Genomic DNA, 25,239 nt, shown 5'->3' with positions numbered 1-25,239 from the left:
GGCAGCTGTTATCTGGCCTTAGTAAGCCCAGTAACCCTGCTTTCTTGCTCTAGCGGTGTGCTGTGTTTCAAAGAAAGGTGCTGAGCACGGTACTGCTCCCCCTGCAGATGGAGATGGTAAGTGAGCCTGTTGCATGGCCCTTAGAGGTCTGTCTTTAGGCTAATAAATATTGTCCCTTCTGTAACCAGGTCAGTTCCCATAGAAACTGTTTCTCTCACAGTCGTGTGGGTGAGATGTTGTGTATCTGGCTTTCATCTGTGCTGGCCCTCTTGCTGTATTCCTCCAGCATACTCCCACCTCAGGGCCTTTGCACTTGCTGTTTCTTCTGTCTAGAATGGTTTTTCTCCCACTGAATACATAGCCTGTCTCCTTGCTTCATTCAGATCTCTGCTCAGATGTCATCTCCAAGAGGTCTTCCATGACCAACTTGTCAAAAATAGCAACCCCAACCACCCTGTATTCTTCCTCTGCTCTATTTTTCTTCATGGCACTTATCACTACCTGACATTATGTTTTATTTGTATATTCATTTATTGTTTGTTTCCCTCACTAGAATGTAAACTCCAATCAGGGAAGGGACTTTGTCCTGTTCCTCTTATGCCCCAGTAATTAAGTCAGTCCCTGCTACAGCAGGTCCACAAATGTTTCTTCAGCAATAAAAGATCCTTGGCATTTGCAGCTTTTTAAGTAACTGTCCAGAAAATCCCTTGTTCCCCACTATTTCCCACTGTACAGCTGGATGCCTCGCTAGATCTGCCATGGGCAGGAGCCTCCACACCCTTTTGTGAGGCTGGGGGCTGTCCTGGTGCTCTCAACCACGTCAGCCCAGGATACTCAACTGTTCTTTACTTCGTGGGCTTCTGTCAGAACAGGATAGTCTTCTCTGTTCTGGAAGAGTGGAGCTTAACATTCTGCTCTCTGCTTGCAGATGAAGAGATGATGGCCACAGAGGTGACCCCCTCGGCCATGGCAGAGCTCACGGACCTGGGCAAATGTCTGATGAAGCATGAGGTGGGTGGAGGGGGCAGGTGATGGTTTTCTGCTTTCCTGGCTGTGGAGTCAGCTTCTACTTTTCTCACTGTGATGCCATCAAAAAAGTTTTTTGGGTAATACTCCTTTATATGAGTTAAGTCCCTGTTCCTAAAGCCCCCAGAAGACGGGGAAAGTGCGAGGCCCCAGGGTCTCCCGTGCACCGTGGGCAGAGGCTCTCAGGAAACGCACGGCACACTGATGCCAGTCCCTGGTGTGCAGCTGCCCCTGGCCTGAGCTCCATCTCCTTCCTGCACGTAGGTTTTCTCTCTATATTGGTTTTCTCTTCTTTTTGACTGCCTGATATACATAAAGAGAGGAAATATTTTCCTGCTTACCTATTAAAACTCCTAATGCGTAAGAATACTGAGAGAACATTGCGCTTGTTTTCTCATTGTAATCCTTCACCCTTTTCCGTTAGGATGTTTGTACGGCGCTATTAATTACAGCCTTCAATTCCCTGGCCTGGAAGGATACTCTGTCCTGCCAGAGGACGACCACACAGCTGTGCTGGCCTCTCCTCAAACAAGTATGGTTAATCACCCCTTCTCCTCACCCCTTATGAAAGCTCTGGGTCATGAGGATTGACTGAATCAGTTGCAAGAACTGGGGTGCTGGGCCCTTCAGAGAGTCCCCTTTGGCCCTGAGCACAGCTGTCTCCCCAGGTGCTGTCAGGGACACTGCTGGCAGATGCCGTTACGTGGCTTTTCACCAGCGTGCTGAAGGGCTTACAGACTCACGGGCAGCACGACGGCTGCATGGCTTCCCTGGTCCATCTGGCCTTCCAGATATACGAGGCGCTGGTGAGTGTAGAAAGCAAGGGGGCAGGGTGGTTGCAGCTTCACCAGCAGAGCCTGTGCCCAATCGGTTGGGCCTTCTCCTAAATGTAGGCTGTTGCCAAGTTGCTAGCGCTGCCCCTGCCAGGTGGGTGTGGCAGGGAATGGGGAAGGTGGCAGCGCCCAAACCTACAACGTTGACTGGGTTTATCACCACTTCTCAGCGTCCCAGGTACCTGGAGATAAGAGCTGTAATGGAGCAGATCCCTGAAATACAGAAGGACTCTCTGGACCAGTTTGACTGCAAGCTTTTGAACCCCTCTCTGCAGAAAGTGGCTGACAAGCGCCGGAAGGACCAATTCAAACGCCTCATTGCTGGCTGCATCGGGGTAGGTCGCGCACCTTCCTTAGTGCTCCCAGCCACCCTTGCAGTCTTCTTAGACCGTGTGTATGGGCACGCCAGAACCGGCTGTGTGGCTGACCATCGTGGTGAGATGATCTTTACAACAACCAGGGCCCTGCATTAGTTCTTTCTCATTTGTTTTCCACAGAAACCCTTGGGAGAGCAGTTCCGAAAGGAAGTTCACATTAAGAATCTTCCCTCACTTTTCAAAAAAACAAAGCCAATGCTGGAGACGGAGGTGCTGGACAACGAGGAGGGCGGCCTGGCCACCATCTTTGAACCCTGAATCAAGCTTTTGGGCATCCTTCCTCAGCCTTTATTGTCATCTCTTCTTCCCCTTCGTAGCTAATGTCTAGGCCCCTCTCCACTGCCGCCTCACTTTCCACCGTTGTCAGCCTGGAGAGAGCTCCAGGTCTGGAGCTGGAGAGAGTGGGCCCTGTGCAGGGCCAGAAGTAACTATACTCAAGTATCAAGAAAGGGAGTCAGGGCTTAGACCATTCTGTCTAGATCTCCCAGGTATCTCTCATTCTACTGGGAGTTTTGGCTTTTCCTAGATAGAAAAGCTAGAGCAGAGTGGCCCCTCTCCCCAAGCCCTCCCGCCCCCACATAGCCATACAGCTCTGCAGTGCTAACTAGGGCTGCCGTCCCTGACACCGCGACTAGCCGGGCTCGCGGAGAGGGCTCGGCCCTGACCTGCTTGTGCCAGAGTTTCTCCTGGACCACTGCAAGGCCCACTGAGGCCCCTTGCTGCTGGGTTGGCAGGGAACCTTCCCCATCCCCCAGGGGCATGTCTGGGTCAGGCGCCGAGTGCTGAACTGAATTTGGCCAGTTCCCTCTTCTTTTGAGCAAGGATCTGGTTACCTGATGGAATCCCTGATACAGGCTACTGGTAAGCTCTGGACACAGTTTCAAGTGTAGTATCTTCAGGGACCGGGGCTGGGCCAGGGTCTATAGTGCTAACGTCCCCCTTAGATCTCACGTATCTTGCCCTTCCGTGAATGACCCCTCAGTGTGGTTTTCCCAGCTCCAGAGTCCACTCAGGCACAAGAGCCACAGTACCCTATCTAGTGTCACATGATGCCATTGCCATGAGGATAATGCAGGCCAACTAGGCTACATCTGTGACAAGCAGCTAGCAAAGCCACTTGGTCTCCTCTCCTTGGACTAGCTGAGTCCAGGTGCCTTCAAAATTCCCATGTTCTTTCAGGTCCCTGGTCACTTCTCTCATGGGCCATTTCCAAAAGAAAAGAATATGCCTTCCCATCGACCTGTGAGTCTCCAGGCTGTTCTAGAGGTCACTGGACAAGGCCGTGAGCAGAGGGGACATGGATGTGGGACCCCCTAGCCTTGAGATCATTGCTGGCCATAGACAGGCTTAATCTATACAGACACCGTGTAGTGTGTCCATGAGTTGGGCACAATGACAGAGGCCTGTCATTGAAAAGGGTTTCTGTGAAGACTGAGTGGAGCAGCGTGGACCGAAGCTAGAGCTGTGAGCTGGTGTAGGCTCCCAGGCAGGTAGGGTTGGGAAGAGGCGAAGCTGGGGAAACAGGGCTTGGAGTCCTGTCTGTCTGTTCTGCGCCACAGACTCGCCCCACACCCTTTTTCTGGGTGGTGCTCTGGGCTTCTTCCTGTTGACTGTGAAGGCCATCTCAACGCATGTTTCCCTCCAGGCTTGATGCTGCCTACTCCTCTCTGGTTGGGGCTGTGGAGGGCATAGTTGTATTTATTGTGTTGTAATATTTTTAACATCCTGTGACTTCATGCTAGAAGTTTTCTATTGTTTATAGAACCTTTTGTAGAAACATTAACTCTAAAGCACATCTGCATGTCAGTAAAAATCTCAATTTCCTACAGAAAGGGCGCCATCTGCCTTTTTCAAACCAGTGACGTGCTCTAGGGTCACTCTTCCTCATGGGCATCCTGCTAAGGGTACTGGACAGGAAGAAGTGTGACTGATGGAGGTAGTATGCCAGCTAGAAAAAGATTTCCATCCCTGACACACCTAGACCAGGCAGCCCGGACCATTCTCACTGTGTGGTGGTTGGTGCCCTCTGGACCTGACCCTCAGGGACTGTTCAAAGGGAACTGCTGTTGCTCTTCATGTGGCCCCTGACAGCAATGTCACTTGACTACTACAAACCACCCTTTTTCTACCCAGGAACTTCCTCTGGTAATCCAGGAGGTAGTGGATTGTAGTGGCACAATGTTTTTCTAGGTTGTGACTGTGCCCGCCCCCCCAAAGAACCACCTCAATTTGGCATTTCTTGTGAGGCTTCAGAGGGACTTAGCCCTGACCTGCAGTGACTTTTGAGCCAGTGTTCCTAACTGCTAAATGAGGCCAATGATGCCAAACCTGTTCTGAGGTGAGGCCCCATTTTTGGCCAAAACTCAAGAAGTGGTCTCTGACCAAAAAAAAAGGTTTTTTGTTTGAGTGTGAATTTATTTACATTAAGGCCTTACAAAGGCATAAAAGTCACATTTTATGGCACATTTAACAAAATGTATTGACTGAAGATGAAGTGGTGATTGTCCCAGAAAACCGAAGACCCCTGGTTACACTGGGCTCTCCACAGCACTCCTGTGGGGGCAGGCCAGAATCCCAAATCTTCCATTTGCCTCAGGAGCAAGCATCCGAGGCCAGCCATGCCAGTAAGTCTGTGGAAACTTCAGTCCATCTGAACCGCCTCTAGCTCATCCAAGAACCGCCGGCACTTCCCCATCAGTACCTTGATGGCTTCACTCACCAGCACATCTGGTGGCAACACCCCTGTTGACTCGACAGAGACTGGGGACCAACGAGAGACTTTAGCCCAGGCAGGGCTTGCAAGAGCTCCTGTGTAAGTTATTGCTAGATTCCACATCTGGACCTGCCCCCCTCCGCCCAACTTGATACTCACAGATATAATGGTCCCGAACCCGAGCCAGCCGTACAACCTTCTTTAGCTTCTCATGCCGGAAGACTTCCCTGCTAAAGGTATCTAGCCGGGGATTGGCAACTCTGGCCACCTTTTTACCTAATGAAAACAAACCATGTTATAAATACACAAGCCCAGAGCTTTTATTTCTCTCTGCTACCTTCAAAGAGAATAGACTTTAGGTCCTGACCGGAACGGCATCCCAAATACCCTACCTTGGACTTCCTGTACCTCAATAACACCCGGCGAGAAGCACCGGCTCAGCTCCTCAGCCGCATCCCCTTCCACAGGCTCAAGCAGGGTGATGTCTGGCAGGAGCCTATAGCTGGCTGTGGCCACAGGTGAAAACTTGGCATGATCCTTGCCTGGAGGAAGAGGGAAGTCAGAGTCTGTGGGAAAGCCTTCTTCACGTTCCCTAAGCCACAAAGAGCAAACGCCCATTGGCTTTCTGCCTGTCAGGCACACCTCAGCTGATCACCTTTTAGACACTTCACCCCACTGTAACTGAACTGCCCTCCTGCCCAGGACGCCCGACATGGTTCTTACCAATGCCCTTGACACAGTGCATGAGCAGGTCAATCTCCTGGCCAGGCCGCAGCTGAGCAATGAGGATATCATCATGCACTGGTCGGATAGTGCCCTCTGGGAAAAGGTCAGCCTGGTTTCCCAAGGGCACCCATATCATGTGTCTGGTGTACACTGGAGGAGAAGCACATCAGAAGACCTCAGTCCCTGAAACTCGTCTCCACCAACAGGGCCTTCTCCCTCACGCTACCGCTACTCACCTTTGTGGTTCACATAGAGTTCACTGGGGTCAGAGGAATCTTTAGCAGCATGGGGGTTCCGAGTACACCTAACCTGCAGCCGGAACTGCAGAGTATCTATCTCTGTGCCTTCTTCATCTCCTGCAGAAAGGGAGGAGGCGAACATTTGAAGGCCAGACACCATGCTGAGTGCATTATTTACATTTTTCATTTAATCCTCTTGACAAACAGGAAAGCAAGGGCAAGTGTTCTCACAGATAAGAACAACTAACGTACCAAAAGATTAGTAACTTGTTCAAGGTCATGCAGTGGTCAAGCCAGGATGTGAACATAGGCAGTGTGATTCTAGAATCTACTTCAGAAGAAAGCTGCTCCTGTTTTCCCAAAATTTCACTTTCTCAAACACTCACCTTGGTTCCGATATTCAAAAAGACGGGGATCAGCGTGAATGGGAATGAGCCCCAAGCGATGAGCAAGGATCTCATCCTGGACAATGGATGTGTTGTTGTACACCAGGACCTTTTCCACAGCCATGGTTGGCACCTGCCCGAGAAAATAACATCACTTATCTTCAGAGACCCTACAGACTCCCCTTCTACTCCCTACCTCCTGACATAGGGAGATGGGGAGAGACCACTTCCTAGAAGAAGGCTTGATGAAAAGTTTACAAAGAATGAGGAGGAATGCTCAGCAAAACTACAGAAAGAATGAAAGAGGCAGCTTGAGACAATTGTACAGGTGAGGTGATGGCATGGTTTCCCCCAAGCAACTCCACTCCCGCCACCATGCCCACTGATACCTCAGCTAATAGAATGCGTCGAAAAGCATTGGCAATGGCCGCGTCGATTCCCGCCATGTCAAATTCCAATGAGTTTTCATCCATGTGTACTACATCCACACGGAAATTCTAAAGGGACAGGAAAAAACTAAATGAAGCCTGCCCTCTGCAGAGTCGACGCCTCCCAGCGCATTAACGCCCTCTCTCCAAAACCTTCCCTTGGCCCACACGTCCCTCATTAGGTGTTCTCTTTCTCCTCCGATCCTTTACCAGTCTCTTAAAAAGTCTCCCTGTTTTTATCTTCCATTCACTTAAACCCTCCACAATACAGCTTCCAGCCAGTCCATCCTCAGACACTACCCTCCTAAAGAACAGGCTTCCATCCTGCTTAGTTTAGGTGACACTAGTAATCCCTATCTCACTAAACTCTGCTGCATTTGGCATTTGTTGATAGACTCCCTCTATTTTCAAACTACTGCCTTCATTTCAGAGCACCAGTCTTGGTTCTCTTCCTTCTTTTCTCTGATAAATCCTAAATTCACTATCTTCCACCTACTCCATAATGTTACTATTTCCCAGGTTTTTGTCTCTCCAGGGTGACCTCACCCACACTCGTGGTTTTAGCAACTATTTGTACTGACAACTCTCAAAATTATATCTCACTTCTGATCTCATTTCAAACATATATTCTGCTAGACTTCTCCACACACAGGAAACTGCATCATCGTTCCCCTTTCCCAGACCCATTTCTCATCAGCAAATGACACCATCATCCATAGAAGCAGTTCCCTGAGCTAGGTCATTTGACACTCCCAGCTCACAGCCCATATCAAAGCAATTACCAAACTTACCTTCTATCTCCCCTTGGCTCTATTTCCGAGATGATAATCTTAGTTCATGCCTTCAACCTCAGCTCCCCTATGCAATTCTGTGACAAATCGGCCTGCCCCATATGATGATCCTCAAATTCATTGTCTCCCAACCATTAAGGTTGCAAATCTGATCAGGTCTGCTTAAGAGCTCTTCAAAAGCTCCCTAGAGACCTACAGTGCCTAAGACGCTCGCCAGCCCACTTTGCCCTCTAGCAATAATGAACTGCTTGGACATTCCCGGAGCACAGCTCACGTAAGCCTTTATAACTCAGCTTCTGTTCTTAGCTCTTCCTCGCCCTTCGCTGTTCTCAGCTTCTACTTAGCGTTCAAGGCTCAATTTAGACGTCATCTCCTTCAGGAAGGAAATCTTCCATACCTCTGCGCCCCCTTCCCATTCTAAACTAAGTGCCTCTGCGGGATACCCCACCCCCAGCCTTCCTTAGTGCTATTAACCGCTTTCACCACATTACACTGGAATCATTTGTTTACACGCGCTCTTCTTCAACAAGGCTGAACTTCTTGTTCGCAGAAAACGGCAGAAACCGTGTACAGAGCGCCTAGCATACTGCTCAATAAACGTTTTGTGAACGGCGCGAACCCCCAAGGGCAGCTTCTAAGGCACAGGCTGCTCAGATCACACGGTCCGTTCCTCACATCTCCCACTTTCTCGCACCCCACCCACCTTCTCGAAGTGGTCCTGGTCCCAGGCATCATCATAGCCGGAATAGTTGCCGGGAAAGTCCGTCGTATGAACCTAGGGCAAAGAAAGACGAGTCTGCCGCAAAGGGGCAGGGAGCACAAGCCTGTCCCCACTCCGATCCCAACTCATCCCTGTTCCGCTCTCATTTCTCCTCCTGAGCTCAAGGCCACAAGACTTACATTGCGAACCCCGAACTCCCCTAGAACCACGCGGCTCCGCATTTCTTCCACCGCCTGGGCCGCCGCCATCTTCAACGCCTGCACGTGACTAGAGCATCAAACCGGCGCGTGCGTTCTCGTCGCCCTCCTCCGTCTCCGTGGCAACGCACCACCGCCTGGAATCTTAAATATCGCGAGACTCCGCTCCGCCTCCGTCCACGTCCCCAACTTCCGGAAGTCAGTTTGGGCCAAACATCCGGGTTTCTCTGTTTTGCGTTCCGGTCGGTCCCACCTCTCTTTCTCGCCGCTGGACGTCTGCCTCCCTCAGGCCCACATCTCTCCCACTTCTCCTCCGCGCGCGGGGCCGGCGCGGGCTTCAGCGACGGGAGCTCTTGAGGGACATGGCAACTACGGCGGCGCCGGCCGGGGGCGCCCGAAACGGGGCTGGCCCGGAATGGGGAGGGTTCGAAGAAAACATCCAGGTAATGTCCCCAAGGCTCGGGCTGCTAGCAGCCCCAGGGCCAGCAGCCGTCCTGAAGTGTCGTGGGGACTGTGCCTAGGAGGCTGGAAGTCTGCTCCATTTGCAGCACTTTTTCTCTTGCTTGGGTCTTGCTGCACACGAAAGGCAGTGGGACTAGTGCTGACCTGAAAGGTCCAGACTGGTACTCCAGCCAGAGGGCTTCACATCTCTAGGCCTGCCCGCTCTGCTTTCGGAACAAGTTAGGAGGTCTGTCGGGGTCAGGTATGGCGGGGGTATGGGCGGCACTCACTGGCACTGGCTGAAACCATACTCTCTGCACAGCCTCGTTTGGGGTTTGGGAAAGACCAAGGACATGGGTGCTTTTGCAGCCCTTTGAGGCTTTGATAGGGAAGGTAGGAGAAAGACATGTATGGAAGACAGGGAGTGGGTTTCCCAGGCAAAGAAAAGAGAGCCAAACAACCAAGGGTTCTGAGAGCAAAAGAGGGGAAGAGAGTGGCATGGTCTATGGTGATTCCAAGCCATATCCCCAGCAGTGACAGAACAAAGCCCCAAACCGTGGGATGAACAGAGGAGGACTTAGTGGATGGAGCAGAAAGGTCCTGCACTCCAGGAGCCACTGTCTTCACAGGGTGGGGGCTCAGCTGTGATCGACATGGAGAACATGGATGATACCTCCGGCTCCAGCTTTGAGGACATGGGTGAGCTGCATCAGCGCCTGCGTGAGGAAGAAGTAGATGCTGATGCAGCTGCTGCTGAAGAAGAGGATGGGGAGTTCCTAGGCATGAAGGGCTTTAAGGGACAGCTGAGCAGGCAGGTGGCTGACCAGGTAAGCAAGCTTGGATCCCTGGCAGGTGGAAGAGTATACCTAGGCAGGCCCCCAGGTTCTGGAGTTGGTGTTCAAGTTCATCCCAGGTTGTCCAGTTAGAACCATGTAGAAATCCAACAGAAAATAAGCTGCAGGGCCTAGAGCCAAGAGTCTCACAATTCCCACCCACCCCACCCCCGTCTTCCTTACTTCAGATGTGGCAGGCAGGGAAGAGACAAGCCTCCAGGGCCTTCAGCTTGTACGCCAACATCGACATCCTGAGACCCTACTTTGATGTGGAGCCTGCCCAGGTGCGAAGCAGGTGAGGATCCTTCTGACAGAAGCTGCCATCTCAACACCTAATCCTTGATCCAAACTACCACCAAATACCAAGCCTTAGGCTCCCCGAGCCTTTGTGACCCCCACCCCGCCCTCATCATTGCACCTGTACCCAGCCGCACCAGACCTGTTAGCAGTCATGGAACAGGATATGGTGATAACACACTGCCTTCCTCCTCTTCTCCATCTAGCAATCGACTCATCTTCCCTCAAAACCTAGCTCAAATGTCGCTTTCTTTGTTCTTCATTCCTCAACCCCATCCCCAGTTTTTCCTCTCCTGCTGACCCTATAGAACTCTATGCTTTCCTCTAACAGATGACATTTAAGCCATGCTGTACTTCCTTATTCCTGGGTCTGTCTCCACAGATTCCGCCTCAAAAGCAGGCTCTATTTTGTTTATCCTTTTATTCCCAGCACCAGAAGAGTCTATGAGCCAAAACATCAGTGCATAGTTGTTGAATGACTTTTCAAGAGCTGGATTTAATCTTGGCTTGGTCGTTTGTTCATCCTTTAATGTAACCAACGTTTAGCGAATAGCCAGTACCACTCAGCAAGGCTTTATTAAGCATTCGCTCTGTGTCTGGCACTTTAGTTGTTATGTCTGATTCAGTGGTGAAGATAGATGGGAGCCTTGTCCTCGAGTGCAGTTAGAACACAGCACTCACGTGCTATGGTGGGGCACACGGGAGGGACACCTGGACCCAGAGTAGGCTGGAGGGTGGGAGAAGGCAGGTTTCCCAGAGGAAGTAAAATCTAGCCAAATTCCAATGTATTATTAGGAGCTAGCCACTTAAGAAGAGAGTGGGGGAGTGACTTGTGCTTTTATTCCTCCTGCCTGGACTGCTTATACCACTTCAGATATATTTTCAACAAAATGCTCAGTGGTGCCTAAAGGAGTGGTAAGCAGAAGGGGCAGGAGGCACGCTGGTTCCCTCAAGTAAAGCCTTTCCTTCTAAACCTCTTCCAGGGCTTCAGCATCACAGCCCTGAATTCAGGGCATTCTCTGCTGGGGTTTGCCTGTCTTTTAAAGGGGAGCAGGTCAAATAGGTAAATTGTCAAGCCTTCTCTCCAGGCCCAGCTGGGCTGAGGCAAGGAAGTGATTCCCTCATTCCTTGTCCATCTTGACTGTCCTCTTCTCCCTTTACCACCCAGCGTGTTCTCTGGTGTGAGAGAGATGAGTAAGATTCAGGCCCTCCAGAACCTCATAGCCTAGTGCTGCCTCTGCTTTCATATCTCCTCTCCTCTCCCAGGCTCCTGGAGTCCATGATCCCTATCAAGATGGTCAACTTCCCCCAGGTGAATAGGGGGTAGCATGTCTGGAAGAGCCTCGGGAGGCACTAGGGCAGAGGGTGGGGCCACCAGGCAAAGCCTGGGAAGGCATAAGCAGAAGGGCCATTGTCCCCTCCAGCCTGAATGAGTTGGTATATTGACAGAAAATCGCAGGTGAGCTCTATGGACCTCTCATGTTGGTCTTCACGCTGGTTGCCATCCTCCTCCATGGAATGAAGACATCTGACACCATCATCGTAAGCAGGGCAGAGGACTGTGGGGGGTGGCTGACCTGAGTTGAAAGCTGCCCAAGGAGACACTGGTGGAGTGAGGTAGAAGCAGGCCCTGAGGAAGGCCCTGGGTGAGGCTGCGACCAGAGGCCTCCGAGGACTAAGTAGAGCCTTCCTCCCACAGCGGGAGGGCACCCTGATGGGCACAGCCATTGGCACCTGCTTCGGCTACTGGCTGGGCGTCTCGTCCTTCATTTACTTCCTCGCCTACCTGTGCAATGCCCAGATCACCATGCTCCAGATGCTGGCCCTGCTGGTAAGGAGTCCCACATGGTGCTGGGCAAGGGTGATGTTAAAAGAGTAGCCAGGCCGTGGTCTGCATCTGTCCTGGGGCCCCAGGGCCTGGAGTGGGGTGAGCTGGCCAGTGGACCATTTCTTTCTCAGGGTCCCCAAGAGGGTCCTGAGGCCAGCCCAGCCCACGTGATTGTCCTCCCCACCATCCTCCTTCCTAGGGCTATGGCCTCTTTGGACACTGCATTGTCCTGTTCATCACCTATAACATCCACCTCCATGCCCTCTTCTACCTCTTCTGGCTGCTGCTGGGTGGGCTGTCAACTCTGCGAATGGTAAGCTGGGCAAGAGGTTTCCAGAGGTGGGCTGTCCTCCCAGGGAGTTGGGTTAAACAGCCCAGAGCTCCGGCCGAACCCCACCGAGGGCTCTGGATGGGAGGGAAGAGCCCAAAGATGGTTCTGCTCTGGGTAGGAGTGTCTTCTCCACACTGCTCACTTTGGAACCAGGTCCTCTGAACTGTATTCTTGTGGCCCTAGGTGGCAGTGTTGGTGTCAAGGACTGTGGGCCCCACACAGCGGCTGCTCCTCTGTGGCACCCTGGCCGCCCTGCACATGCTCTTCCTGCTCTATCTGCATTTTGCCTATCATAAGGTGGTAGAGGGTAAGTGACAGGAGGGCCTGGGCGCGAGGGAGGGGGAGAGAGCCACCCAGGGCAGGGCCCAGCCGACTCGTGCTCACCTTCCATCCTCCATCTTTCAGGGATCCTGGACACCCTGGAGGGCCCCAACATTCCACCCATGCAGAGGGTCCCCAGAGACATCCCTGCTGCGCTCCCTGCTGCTAGGCTTCCCGCCACCGTGCTCAATGCCACAGCCAAGGCTGTCGCGGTGACCCTGCAGTCACACTGACCCCACCTGAGATCCTTGGCCAGCCCCCTTTCCCCCAGCTGTGGAGCAGAGGAAGATTAAAGGACAGTACTGATGACATGTGTCTCTTTGATGGGGTCTGCAGCTGCCACAGAGCTGTAGCTGCTTAAGCACCTCCTTGACACCCGTCAGGGCTCCCGAAGGGCACAAGGCCAGGAACTCACGGCCAGGACTGCAGGCTCTGAAGCCAGTGCAGAAAGTGGGCCAGCTCCTCTGAGCCCTCTCCACCTACCCCTTCCCTCCTCTTTGTCTCTCCCACAATGTCTTGCTAAAGATAGACTTGGTAATTAAAATACTGATTGAAGTCCGGAACTGCAGCTGCCCTTCCAGTGGTCCTCCTGCCTTCCTACTTCCTGTGCACTTTCCTGTTCTTGTCAGTGGTGGGCATGTCACATGTTCCATTCTTTATACCCTCATCCAGGCAGGATGAAGGAGGGACAGCCCAGACTACATTGAAAGTAGTGACTAAATATGTAACTTGCCCAAGGGCAGGGGACACCTGGCCCGTGGAGCACAGGGAGAACTCAAACACAAGAACCATGAGCCTCATGGACCAGCACACCCAGCTTGAGTGTGGGCTCAGCCTCATTCTTGGGATGCCAGTGGAGTAATGACAAGTGGACAAGAACTTCCAGACTCAACCTCATGTCATTAAAAGCCCTCAGGCACCTGAGCCATTGTGTAGGGATAACTTTCCTGTGGGAACTCACATGGGAAGCCAAACTCGGCTTTGCCTTGGTTATACTGGGGCCAGAGGGACAAAGCCTCTTCCAGAATTTTCTCTGTCCTTCCTCTTCAAGAGTGTGTTCACTCCTAAAAACCACCACCACCCCAAGCAGAGCACCGTCCACCCCCACCACTCACTTCATCTGCTCCACTTGGGCAGTTAATTCAGGTGGTTAACAGAGGGACTAGAATGTTTGACCTCCCTTCACTATGCTTACATTATTCAGTAAAAAAATCATTACCCTAGTAAATCTGGGGCAGCACCTTGCCCTCCTGATAAGGGGACTGAAAGACGTGCTCTGCATTCGCGCGGTGCGACTGTTCCGGGAGGCCCGCACCATCAGCAGCAGACAACGTTCTGACGGCACTGCCCGCGCTGTGCGGTGTGCACGTCCCGAGCGCTCCAGCCCGCTTCCCCCGGTCCTGCCACCGCTCGGGGTCGCCGAGCCGGACACCCCCTTTATTTTGGCTACCCCGGTCTCACGGACACCGAGAACCTCAGGGCATCCGTGCCCTGCGCACGTGGGGAAGGGGCGGCACCGACCCTGCGCCCGTCCGCGCCCGCCGGCCCAGGGACCTGTCGCGCCCCCCCCGCCCCAGGCCGTGTCGCCGGGCCGCGCCGCGAGGCCGCCATCTTGCGAGGGCCGCGCGGCCAGTCCTGGCCGGCTGGGACCCCCGCGCGCCCCGTCTCTGGTCGCGGGGGCGGGGACGCGGGGGTGGGGCGGGGCGCGCCGGAAAGGGCCCTGGGGACTTTCAAACGGGACGCGAGGGCGTGTCCGGGGCTCAGGCGAAGGCACCGAGGATCTGGACGTCGGAATGGGGAACGACGGGAGAATGGGCAAAAAAGTCCGGTGGGTCACAGTCTCCAACGCCATCCGCATGCGCCGCGCCTCCACTCTTGCGTCCCCACCCCGCTGCCCGTTCCGGGCCTCAACACCGCTCCCTACACGCTACCTGCTGTAGGCCCACACCCGGGGGAGGAGCGTGCACACCGCTCCGGAACCACCCGGTGTGCGCAAACCTCGTGGACGCGCGTGGCCGAGGCCGGGCAGGGGGCGGGGCGAGCGGCGGTGACGCGGCGGTTGCCATGGGAACCCGCCGCCCGCTCCGGTGCAGGAGCCGAAACCGAAGCTGCCGCCCGCCGCCCGCTGCCCGCCTGCCGGGTGCCCGCCTGCCCGCTCCGGGCTCTCCCCGCGGGGCGGTAGGGGGAGCCGGGCTGGAGGAGGGGAGGGGGATGCGGCCTCCGAGCGGAGACTGGCCCCGCGCGTCCTAAGCCGAGGCCCCTGAGCCGCCGCCGCCGCCACCGGGAGGGCCCAGGACAAGCGCGGGCAGCGCCCGTCCGGCTCCGGATCGCGCATCCCGGCCCGCCGCCCAGACACGGACCGCACGGTCCGCCCCGGCCGCAGCGCCGCGAGGTCTCAGCCCTGCCGGCGACCTCCGCGCCTCCGCAACCCCGGCCGGCTCCGGCCCGGGACCCCGCGCTCCTCGCCGCTGCAGCCGCCGCCCCTACCGCCGCCGCCTGCGCCTCTGCCGCCGCCGCTGCCCCCGCTTCGTCCGCGCCCCCAGCCCGGGCCCCGACCTCAGCCCCGACCCCGCCCGCGGCCCCGCCAACCTCGGCCGCGGCCCAGGCCCCACCCCCGGCCCCGGAGTTCCAGCCGTGGGAACGATGCTGCCCAGCTCCATCCAGATTTCGGGGGAGCCGCTGTCAGGCGCCGAGGTGCGGGACATCTGCCGCGGCCTGCGCGACAACGCCGTGCGCCTGCTCTCGCTGCGCGGCTGCCGCCTTTGCGACCGCGACTTCGGCCGCATCTGCCGGGCCCTGGCCGGGGCCACGTCGCTGGCACAGCTCAACCTTAACCTGGGCGTCGTGTCCAGCCCCAGCCGCATCAAGCAGCTGGCGGAGGCGCTGCGGACCAACCGCTCCATCCAGTCCCTCTTGTGAGTGTGCTCCCTCGCAAGGGGGTCCCGGGCTCTGCACCCCTCCCATTCCTCCACACACCTTCCTGTACCTGTCTTTCCACCAACCTACCTTCTCACCCCGTATACACACACCTCATCCCTCTGCCTGGGCCTCCACAACACCCTCCAAACACATGCCTTATCTGCGGACTGTGCACACGCAGCCCCACCCCAATGGAGGGTTTACCCACCTGCTCCTAGCAGGGCACGTGCACCTCTCCACCTAATCGCCCTCCTGACTTCTCGGGAGCAGCTCCTCAGTTCCCAAAAGGGAACTCTCCCCTGAGGACTAGACCACGACCCCTACATTCTGCCCACTGAAGAAGCTCCGTCGCCACCTACACACCCCTTCTCTGTGCTCTGTCCTGGATCCCAGTCCCTGCCCCAGAAAAGAAACAGAATTCCTCTCCTACCTGTATTCCTTTAGAATCTAGAATTTTCTTTCTCCCTCCCCAAGGCATCCCAAGTGGTGTGACTGAGTGCCCTCTTTACCTCTGGGGCTCACATAAGGGAAGTGCCCCTTCTGCCTACAGATAGGACTGACCACCGCAGTAACCTCTGCTCTCTGTCTCACCCCCAGCCTGCATGGGAGCCCCCTGACAGATGCCGGGCTGGCCTTGCTGAACCCCGCCCTGGCCCTCCACCCTGCCCTCGTGGCTCTGGACTTGGGGGACTGCATGCTGGGTGACGAAGCCATCAACCTCATCTGTGGCCTCCTCCCCCCAGATGGGGCCAAATCTGGTGAGCAAGGCCCTGCTGAGGGCATGAACTGGTATGGCCTTGATGAAAAGCTAAGTGCACAGGGTAAGGGGTGCGGCCCGGAGCTGAGGGCTTTGCCCAAATGGGAGAAAATCCTCTCAGGAAGGAGAAGGATTGGGGGGCTGAGCAGGATGGAGACAGGAATCCAGGCTGGGGGAATTGGGGGGGGGGGGACGGCGTGGGGGGTTGCAGTGCAGGGAAGGCTTGGGTCTCTAATGGCCCTGGAACTCTGTGGTAGGGGTGGGGTGGCTCCCAGCCACTAGGGACACCCCAGAGACCCGGGATGGGGGAGGGGCTTGAGGAGGGCCTGACCTCCATCCTGGCTTCTTGCTACGATGCTGCCCAGGCTTGAAGGAGTTAACGCTGAGTGCCAACCCTGGCATCACCCCTAAGGGCTGGAGCCGCCTCGCCATTGCCGTGGCCCACAGCTCCCAGGTCCGCGTCCTCAATCTGGACTACAACCCCCTGGGTGAGGCTCAAGAAAGCCCCTTTCAATTCTCACCACCCCACCCCCATCCAAGAACCTGGGGCCATCAGTTGCCATGGTAACCCCCACACTGGGGAAGGAAAGAAGGGAAGGGGGTCTGGGAGGTAGTAGAGGAGCCACCTGTGTGGAGAACCAGATGACCAACAAGTAGATCAAAGCATCCCTCACCATCCCTGGGCCTGGCTTGCTTCATCCATTCACTCACCAATCACAACGCTCCCCTCCTGGCCATCTACCAATTGTCAATATTTCCTGGCCTGGGGGTAGGATCTAAGGTTGTTAGGGCAATGGGGAGACCGTGTGGAGAAAGGGTTAGCATGCTTGTGCACAAATGCAGTTGAGTGTGTGCTCTCTCCAGGTGACCATGTGGCAGGGATGCTGGCTGTAGCTGTGGCCTCCAGCCGCACCTTAGAGGTCCTAGACTTGGAGGGCACAGGGCTCACCAACCAGTCAGCTCAGGTGAGAAGTCCTCATGTTTGGGGATGGGCCGGGGGTTGGGGTGGAGGTTAGCTGGTGCATCTGTGGACATTCGGAAGGGGTGGCAGGTTGGAGCCCGAGGCGCTGCCTTAACTGTGTTCATCCTTTTTCATTCTCTGCCCCACCTCAGACCCTGCTGGACATGGTAGAAAATTACCCCACGGCTTTGCGGAGCCTGGTGCTGGCTGAGAACAGCATCAGCCCAGAGCTGCAGCAGCAGATCTGTGACCTCCTCTCTGAGGGGGAGGAGGAGGAGGAGACGGCAGGAGGGGCTGGCAACACCCAGGAACGAGAGAGAGGGCAGGAGTCTGCTGTCCACCAGAGGGGCAGCAGCTCCTGGATGTGCCCCAGTGGTAAGAGCCCTGAGGGTTGATCAGAGCCAGGTCTGGAAGAGGCTTGGGACCAATGAGAGTGGGTGTGGGAAACCTAGGCCACCTCTCACCTATTTGTGGTCCCCAGTGGAGGAAGAAATTGTGGTCTGAACACCCCTTTGCCCTTCCACAGATCCCAGCTCTCAGATGGTGCTAATGACGTCAGGACTAGGGGACAGTCTGTTGGCTGAGACCGAGATGTGACTCTCCACTTGGGCTTCTGTGCATCACTACATTTGTCTGTGTCCCCAGCACCTTGACCCAGGTGTCAGGGTCAGGCCCTGGGGCTCTGGCAGCTCCTGGCAGTGTGGTGGGAGGCTCTGGAAACTGTGACAGAGCAACAGCCTTGGAGGCAGTTGAACCCAAGGCAATACCTCTGCACTTGTTGGCAGCTCTGGCTGCAGCCCGCTGGCTCGGAAGAGATTTTATGAACTCTACAACCTGGCGTGTGGCTGTGGTCACTGGGGCTCAGCAGTAGGGGAGGAACTGGAATTACCACTAGGCACCACTAGGGGGCAGTGCCACCTCACAGCCCAAGCTCCAGGCAGTGTCCTCTGGCCCCAAGTGTCCCAGACAGGTCTTGACCTGGGGTTCTGGGATGACACCTCACACAGGCCCCACGATAAGCATCATAACTAAGGTAAACACCCCACCTCAAGAGCTGGGCTGGACTGCACTCTACCTCGAGGAGAGACTTGGTCCCGGCCAAAGTTACTTGAGGTGTACCCTCTCCCACTGCCGGATGCTCCATGCCCAGGGAAGACCCTGGCAGAGTGTGGCAAGGGAGAATCACTAGCAAAGACTAGGACATCACAAGCACTGAGAATACTCAAGAATGGGGAGAAAACTGGCAGAAGGAAGGTCATTAATAGACAAATTAAGCCATACCAGTAAAATAGTTTTAATTAATTTTAAAATAGTCATCGATGTGAAAATTTCCCAAAGCTGGGAGTAACAGTCTAGAGCCAAGGTGGGGAGGGGGCCAGGCCTCACATAGAGCTCAGCTTGAAGCCCCTGAATCCCACCCTCTACTCCCTTCCAGAGGGAGGAAGGAAACAGAGCCCTGAGTCAGCCCTCTCCCTCATCCAGGCCTCTTGGAGGCAACACCCCTGCAGGGGGTTTGGGGGGAGAGAGAAACAGGTGGAAAATAGAAATTAGAGGTTAATAATCCCAACAACACCCCCCACCCCCCAAAAAAATAACCAAACAAAACTCATGGATATGAAAGGGGGATGGAGGATGAACACTGATGGAATAAACCCCTCAGCTCCCCAGAACAGCCCAACCTGGGCTGGGCTGATTGGAAGAAAGGTCTTGAGCCCCAGCTGCATGTTACCTTTGGAGAATAAATATTCCAAGAAGAAGGGGAAAAACCATGAGGCAAGCCGGTGCCATTCACAGTCAACGCAGCTGAAAGGCCTGGTGTGGCCACCACCTGACCCTACCCACACAGGGAGCAGAGCTGTGCAGGCCTGGAGGGAGGGAAGTCCAAGGGCTCGGCTGGGCGGGGACCCTGAGCTGCAAGGGTATGAGCCTCCTTGCAGTCCCAGTGCAGCAGTGGCAGGAAGGCAAGCAAGGGCCCTAGTTGAGCAGGTTGCCCTGCTCCTGGGCCTGGGTCAGGCTGTCCTTACGGTGCAGGTGGTGCACCCCCATCCTCTTGGGGCTGCGCTGGGGGCGGCTGGAGCTAGGGAGTGCCCAGGTCCTAACCTCAGTGTGGGAAGTGCCTGGCCCCTCCTCTGTGCCACTACCACTGGGCAGCAGGCTCTGGCGCTCTTCCTCGGGGCTGACTGGCAGGTTCAGCTGTTCTTCCTCTTCCTCTCTGGGAAGGCCAGAGTCAGGTTCTGGAGGCAGCAAAAGCCTACTCTCACTGGGTGGGGGAGAAGGTGCCTGAACCTCCTCATCTCTGTCAGCAGGGCTAAGAGCAAAATGGCGCTGCAGCTCAGGGAGTGCATCACGTCCAAAGGCAGTGCGTTGGGCCACAGCGGCCGGGGGTGGAGCACGGTCCACAAATGCCCGCTGCCAGCTGGCCAGCAGGTCCTCCTCAGAGCTGGCAGAGCTGGCTGGGGCACTGTGGGTTGAGGGGGTGGGTCTGGGCTGGTGGTGGGGTGAGGCCCGGGCTGAGGCAGGGCTGCTGGGCACTGGGCTGGGGCGGGCCCGCTCACTCCCCTCCTCCACCAGGCTCAAGGAAATGGCCTGGCGCGTAGCGTAAGTGCAGTTGGGCAGGGGGCTGTTGCGGGGAATTCGCACCTTATCCTCAGAGAACTCTATTACCTTGCGGCCAGGATACAGCGGGTGTGGTGGACATGGGGTGGGGTAGGGGCTCAGCTTCTCAAAGGCTGGCAGAGGCAGCTCCTCTTCTGGGGAGCCCCCAGCAGTGCCCAGAGAGTGGCACTCCCCATTGGGTTGGGGGGTGGGGCTGCCAGGGGCTGGGGGACTGGCTGGGTCACCCGGGGCACCCCCACTCATGTCCACATGCACAAAGACATCCTCAGCCAAGGGGTGCCCAGCACTGCCTGACTGGGCTGAATTGAGCAATAGCGACTCTGGCTTCTCCAACACCCGGGCAATGATCGAGGTGGGTACCACAGCCCCTGGTGCCAGGCTGGGGGCAGGTTCCAGGCTGGCAGCCTCTTGACCACTGTGCAGATGTTTCCGAACCATGTCCTGTAGCTCACAGGGCAGCTGGGGTAAAGGAGCAGGAGAAGGGAAGAGAGACATGAATGATCCCAGCCTAAAATAGCTTGACTCAGGACAATAATACCGGCTACCACATACAAGAACCACTGTGTGCTCAGCCCTTTGCTCTCTCCCGCTCTCGCAGAGATAAACTGACGCTCAGTAGAGGTAAAATAACTTGAAGCTTTTGATGAACACAGCCAGGATCTGAACCCAGAACTAGTGCTAAGGCCCACATGCTCTCAAACTTCTGTCTCCCCATCTCAGCAGTGGCTTCTGCCCAAACCAGACAGAAGTTTAAGAATGTGTAGTGACCAGCAGCCTTAAGAATACGTTCCCTCCTTCCGAAGGCCCCGTCAACCTGGAGCCTGAGGCTCTGGGTCCAGAGTTTGCCCCTTGGGGTTAGGGAGTCATTTGGGCCTAATCCTCTCTCAATACTCTTTTGGCTGATAGCCCTGGCCACCCCCTCCTTCCTGCATAAGGTCCTGGAGTTGAGTCCCTCTCTCCCTGTCCCTGTTCCAGAACTACCAACAGGGCCAGCCCCCAGCCCCAGTGATGGGCCCCTGACAGCACACAGGATACCAACGAGTGGCAGGTGACTGGCCTGAGAGGAGACATGGAGGCCAGGCCACAGGGAGGGAGAGGCGCAGAAACTAGAGTGAGAGGAGTGTATAAAGGCTGGCGTGATGACAGGGAGGGTGTTCTACTCACATCGGCGAATTTGTGGTTACGGAAGTGAGACTTGTTGCACTTGAGGAGCTGCACAGCCAGGTTGCAATCCAGCCGGTACCGCTCCTGCAGATACAGATGTGGGTCAGAGCCCGGCGCTACCCAGGGGAGCAGGGCTGGGCCAGGACAAAGCCAGCCACAGGCAAGGAAGGCTCCTGACGGACACATACATTGAGCTCCTCCAGCTTGTTGATGGTGTTCTTGGCATCCAGCAGCTTGTTGGTCAGCTCCACGATCTCCCAATCCAGTGTCTTCCTATCCATCTCAGCCTTCTTGATCTGAGACACAAGACTTGTGGTGAACCCAGCCCACACCAGCCAGCCCTTCCTCCCCTTCCACCTCTTCCTCCAGCCCAGAGACACAGGAAGCCACAGGTGCTAGGGCAGCCAAGGCGGACGGAGTAGAGACAGACGATGGACAGACAGAAGGAGACCAGACACCTCTCCTGTTCTCTGGGCTGGCTGTGGAATGGGGGCTTTCTAAGCATAAATTGCTGCCACCAGGACCCAGGACAGAGGCAGTATAAGAGCTGCCCATCCCTTGAGGGAACTGGAGGGGCTCTACGCCCTAGGCAAGGCAGCTGGGACCTGAGAGGCAACAATTGTGCAAACCCAGGGGCTGAAGCCTATGTGTGTAGCTGTTTCCAGGATCAGGCTAGGGGAGGGAGGAGGGAGTGGGGCTGGGTGGCAGCTGGGGGCGCCTGTGAGATTATCTAGTTGAGCAGGGAGAGAGCTGGAAGCTCAAAAGCAGCCTTCTGACCTTCAGCTCATGGACTGGACCTACAGCCTCCCTCCCCGAAATGGCTTGGTCTGCTGCCACTGCAGCTGAGAAGCTGTGAGTGTTCACTGGTGACATCAATCAGTACTTCTGCTGGAGCCAAGAGCAGGCTCCCCAGCTGTCCTCCAGGAGGGAGGCCCTGACTACTGAATGGGCCTCACATAGGAAGAGGCAAGGAGTGGGCAGAGGAAAGAGCCAGGGCCCAGCAATCCCAGATCTCAGCTGAGGAGGAGGCCAGGGCAAGGGAGGAAACACACAAACTCAGACGCAACTGCAAAAATCCAGCTGTGGCTAAGAGAGGCCTGAGAGGAGAGCGCGGCAGCAACGGCGGCAGCATGAGGGGAAGATGAGGAGAGAAGAGAAACAGTGTGAGCATTAGGACAGTCCTGACTTGCACAGCACACTGCGGTCCCCTCCCCACCACTGCACGCCCCCCACCTTGCCCCCCTCCCCAAGACGCAGGGCGGAATGGCATTCCCTGGCAAGTCCTAGCCCCCAGCTATGCTGTGAGCATAGTGCCAGCCAAACTGCCCTCCTGGACAGGTTACCAGCGTGTGCAGCTTGTCCTCCAGCTCCTGGTTGGTCCTCTGGGAAGCCGTGTAGCTGTTCTGCAGCCTGTAGAGGAATAAAAGGCAGAGCCCTGGGTCAAGATCCTGTTCTTTAGACCCTGCTCAGCCCCTCCTTGATATGGGATGGGGCAAGTCATTCTCCTCCCATAACTTCAGTTTTCTCAAGAGAATCAGATGATCTCTGAGGCCTCTTCCAGTCAACCTCATATGAAGGGGAGATGTGTGCATGTGTGTCTGGGCACCTTGTGCCCACACCTGCGGAACTTGTCCTTAAACTTGTCCAGTTCCTCGCGGCTCTGGCCCAGCTCCAGCTCCAGGCAGTCCTGCCCGATTTCCAGCTCACGCTCCAGGGCCTCAGTGCGCCTGGTGGCTGAGGCCAGGCGCCGGCGAAGCTCCTCATTCTCCTGCTGCAACAGCCTAGCAGGGTAAGGGGTTAAGGGAAGAGGGGCATCAGAGATAGGGGCCAGCCCTGGAGCCCCAGGCTGGTCTCAGGAAGGAAGGAGTAGGGATGACCTGAGGACAAGCCTTGAGACTCAGTCTGAGTCTTGGGGAAGCATATTCCACAGGCCTGCTGGTCCCGAGAACATGACCTGGCTTGGAGGATGGGGGGAGACAGAGGGCAATCTAACACCCACTCACTGGAGAAGAATGAGAAGACAGAATTGGGGGGCGGGGAACAGTTCCAAGTCTGTCTCTGGTTACAGCCCAAGCCAGCAGGCCACCAAGCCCCCCAGCTCCAGTTTCCTCACTGCACAATCAGGCTGCTCCATTATTAATCTCTTGGAAATCCAGCCCAGCACTGCCCTCCTCTCCAGAGGCCTCACATGGCTGACAGCAAGGGCTGCAGGGAGGCAGCTGGCACAGGAGGGCCAGGAGCTGGGCAAGGGCTCTCTGGCAAGAGCAGGCCCTCAGAGCCAGCCCCTCCTTGATTCCACGTTCTCCTGGAGCCCATGGAATAAAACTGCTCTCCAGAAGGAATATCCATGACATCCAGCCTCCTCCCAGAGTCCCTAAAACACTCCACCCCCACCTTTACCTCTACCTAATCCAAAGAAAAGCCCAATTGTACCAAGAGCCTCGCCTGGAGCTAAGAGGGACAGAGTTGAGGCAGGGCAGGCTCTCAGGCAGCAGATACTCACTTCATCCTCTCCGCATCAGTCAGGGGCTCCTGGGCACAAAAGAACAGAAGCTTGAGGCTCAGCTCTGGGCCAGCTGACCTTCTGCTTAGCCCACCCTCCAAAGAGCCCTGGAAATGGCCATCTCTGAAGCCCAAAGACTCTCACAGCAGACTGGGCTACAAGGCCCTGCAGAGATGGAGGCAATCCAGTAACACCCAGACAAGCCTAGATTATTCTCTCCCACGCCAACAAGAAGATTCAAGAACCCCTTCTAACCATCACCCTTACCCACACCAGCTCCAACCCCTCTCTTAATCCTAGAGCCAGGTGCAAATGAATCCTGGTACCCATGCTACCTCTCCCAGGGATAAAGAACCTCTCAGCTGTTCACTGTGCTCCTAGTGGGCCCTGCAGGCATGGCAGAGACCTTCCTGGGAAGTGAAGAAGTCAGGTGAGCTATAGGAGGCTTCTGAGCTTTGACAGAGCTGGAGGGAAGACGGGCAGCAGCAGGCCTTTATTGAGGCCCGAGAGGAACAAGTGCATGGGGGAAGGAGAGCCTCTGGGCTATAACTGACCGAGAGTGAAGCGTCTTGTCTTGCTTTTAACCTTCTCCCCCGTCCTCCCAAGCCCCCAGGCTGGTCATGGCCCAAGAGCCAGAGCTCAGCCAACCAGAAAGCAGAGCGGGCAAGTGCTACAGCAAAAGGGAAATATCAAGGGGCCCACTCCAAATGGAGTTGACTGCTTCAAAATGCCAGGCATGGGCAGGCAAATGAGGGAGGTGGCCCAGACCATGGACTCTGGAGCCACTGACACCTGATTTGATCCGATTCTACCACACACTGATTACGGTTTATTAACCTCACTGAGGCTTAGCGTCCTCACCTACAAAACCAGGGGAATGCCTATGGGTGGCAAGTACCACAATACTTGGCCTTTTTATTTCATGTTCCCTGAACTGAAATGGGCAAGTCATGGCATTTCTGCCCTGAATCTGATCAAAGTGGGCCATGGGGTGCCAGATGCTCAGCATGTGTTGACTGTCCCTCAAGTTCTGTCAGCGTACTCTATCCACTGCAACAGGGTAGAAACACGGTAGTAAGGTGCACAAACCACAACACTCGTTTTCTCCTGTTGGTAAACTTAATGAGGGAGGATCACGGATTTGGAGGATGTTTTGCAGTTGACTGAAGGCGTCCTAAGAACCTAATGCAGTTCCTAGCAGGGAGCACGTATTTAACGAACATTAGCCAAACAAAGCAAAGCGGGAGGAAGGGCCGGACTTCCAGGCCAGTGAAGAACAGCCACTGTGGTAGGAAGGGCTGGAGCACCACCTCCCAACAGCCCGGAAAGGGGCAGCAGGGTGAGAGGCTCTCGTCTACTAGCAGAGGGCCAGAGTCCCAGCCTCCAGCAGGTTGAGACCCCTCAGTCTGGTGGGCTGCCTCTCGCAGAAAGAACAATACTGTGCAGGATCATTTCTGCCGAGCTACAAAATGACCCACAGGGGCTCCCTGACCCGTGGACACATACTCACAGCCGTCCTCTAGAAGCCTACACTGCCCCCAGCAGCACTGCTGCAGCTAGCAGGCTCCAGGCCTGTATCAGCAACACCATACCCTCACCCCAACTCAGGGGACCAGAAGTCCCCTTAGGTAGGACAAGACAGTGAGACACCCAGCCTCAGGGGCCCACCTCTGCCAGCCAGGGCAGGGTACCAGTCTTGCTGACCTCCTGCTCAAGCCGCAATCCAGGAACTTCCAGCCGCAACTCCCGATGCTCGGGTGGTGCCTTACGGTAGGGTTTCTTAACAGGAGCCGCACTGGTCATTCTGGGAGGTGAGGGCTCCTTGACCTGC

General features: G+C 55.7%; 5 protein-coding genes across 57 annotated transcripts in view; 3 read left to right on the top strand and 2 right to left on the bottom strand.

Annotated features, from left to right (window-relative positions):
• Nucleotides 1–4,068, top strand: part of XPO5 (exportin 5) — a 55,529-nt gene extending 51,461 nt beyond the window's left edge. For both annotated transcript variants that reach the window (XM_008515773.2, XM_008515772.2), the window contains 6 exons: nucleotides 54–116; nucleotides 929–1,011; nucleotides 1,451–1,558; nucleotides 1,695–1,832; nucleotides 2,030–2,194; nucleotides 2,357–4,068. In XM_008515773.2, coding sequence (XP_008513995.1) covers nucleotides 54–116; nucleotides 929–1,011; nucleotides 1,451–1,558; nucleotides 1,695–1,832; nucleotides 2,030–2,194; nucleotides 2,357–2,494 — 695 coding nt within the window. In that variant the 3' untranslated portion in view covers nucleotides 2,495–4,068. The remainder of the gene's footprint in view (nucleotides 1–53; nucleotides 117–928; nucleotides 1,012–1,450; nucleotides 1,559–1,694; nucleotides 1,833–2,029; nucleotides 2,195–2,356) is intronic.
• Nucleotides 4,069–4,630: 562 nt separating this feature from the next.
• POLR1C (RNA polymerase I and III subunit C) lies at nucleotides 4,631–8,627 on the bottom strand. The gene is made up of 9 exons (XM_008515774.2): nucleotides 8,420–8,627; nucleotides 8,223–8,294; nucleotides 6,690–6,797; nucleotides 6,301–6,433; nucleotides 5,912–6,031; nucleotides 5,673–5,825; nucleotides 5,342–5,491; nucleotides 5,109–5,225; nucleotides 4,631–4,996 (listed from the first exon to the last, which is right to left on the bottom strand). Exons 1-9 carry the CDS (start codon nucleotides 8,486–8,488, stop codon nucleotides 4,878–4,880), a joined length of 1,041 nt encoding a protein of 346 aa, XP_008513996.1. The 5' UTR covers nucleotides 8,489–8,627; the 3' UTR covers nucleotides 4,631–4,877.
• Nucleotides 8,628–8,688: 61 nt separating this feature from the next.
• YIPF3 (Yip1 domain family member 3) lies at nucleotides 8,689–13,051 on the top strand. Of its 2 annotated transcripts, none has more exons than XM_008515777.2 (9): nucleotides 8,689–8,880; nucleotides 9,508–9,705; nucleotides 9,900–10,006; nucleotides 11,275–11,320; nucleotides 11,458–11,550; nucleotides 11,708–11,839; nucleotides 12,036–12,149; nucleotides 12,351–12,474; nucleotides 12,573–13,051. In XM_008515777.2, exons 1-9 carry the CDS (start codon nucleotides 8,800–8,802, stop codon nucleotides 12,719–12,721), a joined length of 1,044 nt encoding a protein of 347 aa, XP_008513999.2. In that variant the 5' UTR covers nucleotides 8,689–8,799; the 3' UTR covers nucleotides 12,722–13,051. The 2 variants fall into 2 exon arrangements, with proteins under 2 accessions (XP_008513999.2, XP_070440817.1); XM_070584716.1 differs by having other exon boundaries at nucleotides 8,741–8,880; nucleotides 9,413–9,705.
• A 1,514-nt stretch (nucleotides 13,052–14,565) lies between these two features.
• Nucleotides 14,566–18,427, top strand: LRRC73 (leucine rich repeat containing 73). Of its 2 annotated transcripts, XM_008515778.2 has the most exons (6): nucleotides 14,566–15,403; nucleotides 16,005–16,165; nucleotides 16,530–16,652; nucleotides 17,029–17,129; nucleotides 17,278–17,500; nucleotides 17,652–18,427. In XM_008515778.2, exons 1-6 carry the CDS (start codon nucleotides 15,132–15,134, stop codon nucleotides 17,720–17,722), a joined length of 951 nt encoding a protein of 316 aa, XP_008514000.1. In that variant the 5' UTR covers nucleotides 14,566–15,131; the 3' UTR covers nucleotides 17,723–18,427. The 2 variants fall into 2 exon arrangements, with proteins under 2 accessions (XP_008514000.1, XP_008514001.1); XM_008515779.2 differs by lacking the exon at nucleotides 16,530–16,652 and having other exon boundaries at nucleotides 14,580–15,403.
• The window catches only part of TJAP1 (tight junction associated protein 1), a 24,530-nt gene continuing 17,694 nt past the window's right edge, over nucleotides 18,404–25,239 (bottom strand). For 10 of the 50 annotated variants that reach the window (XM_070584668.1, XM_070584675.1, XM_070584673.1 and 7 more), the window contains 8 exons: nucleotides 25,077–25,238; nucleotides 23,409–23,437; nucleotides 22,525–22,686; nucleotides 22,249–22,315; nucleotides 21,973–22,002; nucleotides 21,094–21,201; nucleotides 20,906–20,989; nucleotides 18,404–20,200 (listed from right to left, as the gene is read on the bottom strand). In XM_070584668.1, the coding sequence (XP_070440769.1) occupies nucleotides 19,100–20,200; nucleotides 20,906–20,989; nucleotides 21,094–21,201; nucleotides 21,973–22,002; nucleotides 22,249–22,315; nucleotides 22,525–22,686; nucleotides 23,409–23,437; nucleotides 25,077–25,211 (1,716 nt within the window). In that variant the 5' untranslated portion in view covers nucleotides 25,212–25,238 and the 3' untranslated portion in view covers nucleotides 18,404–19,099. The remainder of the gene's footprint in view (nucleotides 20,201–20,905; nucleotides 20,990–21,093; nucleotides 21,202–21,972; nucleotides 22,003–22,248; nucleotides 22,316–22,524; nucleotides 22,687–23,408; nucleotides 23,438–25,076; nucleotide 25,239) is intronic. The other 40 variants (XM_070584690.1, XM_070584694.1, XM_070584687.1 and 37 more) reach the window with 7 other exon arrangements.

This window comes from Equus przewalskii, chromosome 19 (genome assembly GCF_037783145.1).
Source record: "Equus przewalskii isolate Varuska chromosome 19, EquPr2, whole genome shotgun sequence".
NCBI classification, from domain to species: Eukaryota; Metazoa; Chordata; class Mammalia; order Perissodactyla; family Equidae; genus Equus; species Equus przewalskii.
This window is presented reverse-complemented; position numbering and strand designations above follow the sequence as displayed.